Source organism: Entamoeba nuttalli (assembly GCF_000257125.1).
Source record: "Entamoeba nuttalli P19 unplaced genomic scaffold asmbl_4230, whole genome shotgun sequence".
NCBI lineage: Eukaryota > Evosea > Mastigamoebida > Endamoebidae > Entamoeba > Entamoeba nuttalli.
The window spans coordinates 1-5,876 of record NW_008576643.1 but is presented as its reverse complement, the minus strand read 5'-3'; the positions used below and the strand labels follow the sequence as shown (position 1 = coordinate 5,876).

The window sequence follows — 5,876 nt, the reverse complement described above, 5'->3', positions numbered from 1 at the left end:
GAAAGAATGATTAGTAATTAATTTGTTTTAGTTATTCAATCTTTTTTGTTATTTAAATTCCATGATAAATAAATTTTCTTATACCAAAAATATATTTTTCAATAGTCCTTTTCAACTTTGGGAATGATTTTTTTCTTTTTTAAAGAATAATATTAAAACTTAAAAACTTGAAAATTTAAATAGTCATTTAATGTCTCAATATGAAAACGGAATTATTATTAAAACCTCAACAATTGAAGGCAAAAAGAAGACACAAAAGAAATTAAGAAATCAAAAGAAAACATTTCAAAAATTAACTTGTGAAGAAGAAAGAGAATTAAGTAATACATATCAACAACTTATTAAAAATTATTGTTATCCAACTTTTAATGCTATACAAAATCTTTTAAATGAAAATCGAACTCTACCAATACTTTTAAATAATAAATTATTAGAGTATTATGGTTATAATGAACTTCGTGTTCCATTTGGAATAGAGAATGAAAATATACCATTAGATTATAATTTTATTGAAGAAATGAAAAATAAAATTAAAAATACACCACCTCAGTTAGTACTAACAATAGAAGAAATTGGGTATCAAGTCATTCAATTAAAAGGAATAATAAAATGTTACTTTAAAGGAGGAGTTCCTAAGAATCTACAACTTGGAAGAGCAACAAAAACATCTCCTTCTATTATTTGTGTTTCAAATGATCGATCATTTATTAGAACGTTTAGAGTATTAAGTAAAAGTAACAATAATAGTGATATTCAAAATTACTTTCAAAAAAATCAAATTCATGATACTTTTGTTAATAATGAATATTCTTCTCATGGAAGAAATCTGTATTATACATCAAATCAATTTATTATATGGTTTAACACAATCAAACAATATATAATAAATAAATTAAATGAATTAAAATGTTGTTCAAAAGCAGTAATATATATGCATGAGTATTTCAAACAATTTTTTACAGAATATTCAACAGATATATATGATTTAATATTCTTTAATGATACTTATTGTTATAATCTATCTTTATTATCTCCTTCTATTCATAGTTGTATTAAAAATCTAAAAGAAGAACTTAGTATTACTAGCCATACACAAGAACTTCAATTTAGAGATACAGTAGAAGTAACATTAAATAATATAACTAACAAAGTTATTACTAAATTTGATTTTTTAAAACTTGTTATAGATGATTTAAAATCAAAAGATTCATTATTGTCTGAAACTATATTCAAATTTGACAACATTAATGAGTCATACAATGAATTTACTTCTTTTGAAAATAAAAAAATTCCATTAATCCCTCATTTTAATATAAATCAAAAGATTCAATTCCCATCTGATTTATTTCAAACAAAAGACATAAATAATTACATTTTTTATGATTTTATTACTAATAAACTTACTAAAGAGTTAGAAACAAAAGAAATAATTAATCTTCAAGAGTTTGCTTCAAATACTCAAATTTCTGAAGTTTGTATATTAAAATTATTGTCTGTATTAAACCTTCATATTAAAAATGTTTGGAAGTATCCATATCAAATCAATATTAATTCAACTCAATTAACTACTTGTGCATCACAACTAATTAATATTAATAGCGTCCATCAAGACCAAATCATTTTTATTGATTGTTTTGAATATTTATCAGATGCTATTCAAGAAGTAAAAATGATTGTCAAAAATGACAATATTGACCATACTGTGTTTGTTCAAAGAGAAAACATTATTCAACGACATCTTTATGCAATAAAAGAAAATGGAACATTACTAAAACCATTAATTAATGAAAATGGTATTTCCACTTCAGAAATGATTAATTGGATTATAGAAATAATTCGAGGTATTTCAATCACAACATATCCATCAAAAAAGATTTATTTTATAGTCCATGAACAATATAAAAAGATATTTTTTAATGAAGAATTATTAAATAAATTAAAAACAATTCATGAAAATGATATAATAAATGTAATTTATATAGAAGATGCTGTCTATCCAATTATTCCAATTAATATCATTTTTAATAAAGTACTTGAATTAATATTATTCAAAAATCAAAATTTAACAACACAAACAATAGAAAATGAAATTAGATATTGTTTAAATCCAACATTCTTAAATACACTTCTTTATGAATGGTATGAATTACGCAAATTAAAAGCTATTGACTGTCGTAAAATAAAAAGTTTAATTAATCAATTTACTCACAAAACACCTTGTCTTGTTATTGTAAATGGAATAAAAGAAGGAATTGACTATAATGACCCACCAAATACAATATTTAATTTAGACTGTGTTCCTCCAATTTTCAGACTTATAATGAGTGATTTAATTTGTTTATCTCCTGAATTAAAACTATGTAAATCAAAAGATGAACAAATAAAATTCTTTTCAAAATATAATGATAAATATTTCTTCAAAACAGATGAAATATTTTTCAATCAAAATGAACCTCAAAAAAGATTGTTAATTGAATAATTCAACAATACAATATTCTGTTTTTATCATTCCAAACTCTTTTTAAAAGTAAACTAATACTTGTTAAATTGTGATTTGTTATATAAAACTAAATTTTAAGTATGAAAAGTCAAAACTAAAACCCTAAATCAGGGTATTGAATATAAAGAACTTTGAATTCATTTTCAGATTTGCAGAACAAAAGACTCTTAAAAATTAGAAAGTAAATATGACCAATACCATTATCGCTAAGTACATACTAAACAAAGAAAAATAATTTGACAAATAAAGAAAAAAACACCTTCAAAAAGAACACATCATTTATTAAAGTGATATCTCTTCATTAAAGGAATAAAGAACAAATGACTGATTTTTCAATAGAATATAGGGAATATAATATTCAGTGATGATAATTATTAATACAATTCATCTTATGAAATATTCACATTAATTGACATATATTTTTGATACAATAATCATGAATTCATGTTATTTCAATTTACATTTCAATATAAATCACAGTCATAAAAATATACGATTAATTTAATGAGAACAATAATCTGAAGCATTTCATAATTCACTAACATGACAGTTTTAATTAAAAAACGAGTTAATAACAAACAAAACGTTCATCTACTCTTCTAAACCCATGATTTCATTCAATATTAATGATTATAATAAATTAATTATAATTAATTATACTTTACAATTATTTGCACAACTAAAAGGGTCAATCTTAAAAATTATATTTAAGTTCATGAAAACGCTTTATGTGTCAGACGTTGATGTAAGTATTGATGAAAATAAATTAAAAGAACTTTTTAGTCCTTATGGCAATGTTATAAATTGTTTGTTTTTTCTTCAAGTTTTATTTTAAAGGTCATGAACTTTTTTATTATATGTTGGTTAAATACTTTTTAAAACGTAAAAAAGAGAATAATTTTATTTAAAAAATTAGCAACTATCAAAAAATCAAGTAAAGGTACAAACGATTTTTATTATGCATTTATTGAATATGACCGTCCTGAAGATGCTGCAAAAGCATTACGTGAAATGGATCAACATGAACTCGCTGGTAAAAGACTAAATGTAAAATTCGCTAAACCTAAAGATGGAAGACCTTATTTACAAAAACCTTTTTATACTGAATTTAAAAAAAGAGATCCTCCTTTCGATTCTCCTAGAGACTCCCCTAGGAGAAGAAGTTTCTCTCGTGAAAGGGGAAGGTTAGATGATGGCTTATATCCTCCTAGTCATGACCTGATGTATGATGGTTCACCTATGAGTGGTAGGTATTTAAGAAAAGATATTCCTCAACAAAGGGTGCATAATGAAAAACGACAATATCGTGATAGATTCGAATCTCGAATTGAGAGGCCTCGCGAAAAAGATTACTATTCAGGGGATAGCTTTTATCTTCAAGATCGATATGCTCGTGATGATTATTATGGAAGAAGTGATAGATATTCACTTAGAGATAGTTGCAATGATAGAGAAATTGACTATGACAGATATAACAGTCGTAGAATTGATAGAATGTCAGACCGTATATCAAGTGAAAGAGAAAGAGATCATATTCCTGTAGATCCATTAGTAAGTGACAGACCTTTAATGGATAGACCAAATTCTGATAGAGATTATTATCCTTCTGATAGAATGAGAGATTCTGGTCCTTATAGAAGAGATGACATTGGTCGTGATATTCCTTATTCTCGTGATAGGTATGACCCTCATTATTAAGAATTGTTTAATCAAAACATAAATTAGTAACTTTTAGGTCTCTTTTTTTAAAAAAACAATTAAACCTTTAGTTGCCTTTTCTCTATAAAATAAAATTTGAAATAATATTATATAACAACCTAACTGAAATTTAAAAATCTTTACTGCATTCTAATTGTAGAACAAGAATTATTAACTAAAATAATACTAATAAATGTATAAATAAAATTAGAAAAAAAATACTAGTTAATATGCAATGTAATAACAGTTAATTTTGTGATAATATACATTATCATATACCACCGTATTCTCTCATTTTATTGTTATGACAAGAGGAATTCATAAATAAAAAGTGTTGTATGATGAAAATTGAAAAAGGCATAATACCTCATTGAAGAAAGTAGACTTTAGTTAATGTTAATATAATAAATAAAATAGGAAAGATGTTTCAATGATAATGACCTATTTAATTTAAATGAAATACAATTTTCATTCTTATTATTATTATTATTTTATTTTTATGTAATCAATAGAATGAAATGATGTAATATTTATTTTCTTTATTTCTTATTCTTTATTTTTATATTGATTTGCATGTTTATTTGATGTTGTATATTAGAAAAAAATATTTATTAATCAATTAGATTTTTATGTAGTCTCTTTCATGTTTGTGAATTATTTCATTTTGTTATTTAGGTGGTGTTAATTGATGAAATTATGAGATGGTACAACTTCATTTATTTTCATTGTTTATTCTTGTTGTATATTCTAAGTAAACAATTACTTTCATATTTTTCTATTTATACTTGGTGATAATACAAAAAGACAAAGTGTTTAAAAGATGAAATAATTGATGGATGATTAATATTTAAATATATTGTTTTTATGGTATTTGTCATGTGATTAGTTATTAATTCTCAATGATTTATTCTTGTTCAATGTTTATTGAAATGAGATGTAAGATGATTTGATAATTGTATCAATAAAATTAACATCATCATTTATTGTTATTCAAATGTATTTTGTCAGTTTCATAATCAGAATAATTTACATTTTGAAATGATGAATGAGAAGCGTGTATTTCATTAATTAAATTCATATTTTTATTCATATTTTTTTAATTTTAATTGCATAAATAATAATAAAGAAAAGTGGTTGAACAAAACATGATTGATATAATAATGATTATTGATAATGTGAAAAATATATATTAAGTAACAAAATATTAATGTTTCATTCAAAACTATTCATTGTTATGAATACTTTTTGATTCTTATCATAGCAACAATTAATCCATTTAACATTCATATATTGAATGATTTTATTTAACATTACATCAAAAAATATAATCAATGATGTGAATATTATTCAATTAGAATGGATTATAATGATAAATTATGATACTGATAGAGAAATGAAGTATCAAATGATATATAAAATAGTACAAATTAATGAATAAATAAAAGTAGTACCATCACAAATACATTGCAACAACATATTTTTTGATAATAAAATGATATTTATTGTATTATGATTTTATATTTATATAAATTGACTTGTATTGAATTTTTATCATCAATATCATTGAAACTACTTTATCAATACTAAATATCGATTTATATTGAATATCATTAAAAATAATGATAAAAATATGAATAATACCTATTTCAAGGCACGAAAATTAGCAAAGAAAAAAATG

At 22.8% G+C, this 5,876-nt stretch overlaps 2 protein-coding genes across 2 annotated transcripts; both read left to right on the top strand.

Annotated features, from left to right (window-relative positions):
* Positions 1-190: 190 nt before the first annotated feature.
* Positions 191-2,479, top strand: ENU1_097500 (hypothetical protein; the record flags this gene model as incomplete). Its single annotated transcript, XM_008859212.1, has 1 exon — positions 191-2,479. The coding sequence occupies one exon, from the start codon at positions 191-193 to the stop codon at positions 2,477-2,479; it is 2,289 nt and encodes a 762-aa protein (XP_008857434.1).
* Positions 2,480-3,107: 628 nt separating this feature from the next.
* ENU1_097490 (RNA recognition motif domain containing protein) lies at positions 3,108-4,198 on the top strand (the record flags this gene model as incomplete). Its single annotated transcript, XM_008859211.1, has 2 exons — positions 3,108-3,306; positions 3,417-4,198. 2 exons carry the CDS (start codon positions 3,108-3,110, stop codon positions 4,196-4,198), a joined length of 981 nt encoding a protein of 326 aa, XP_008857433.1.
* Positions 4,199-5,876: the final 1,678 nt, after the last annotated feature.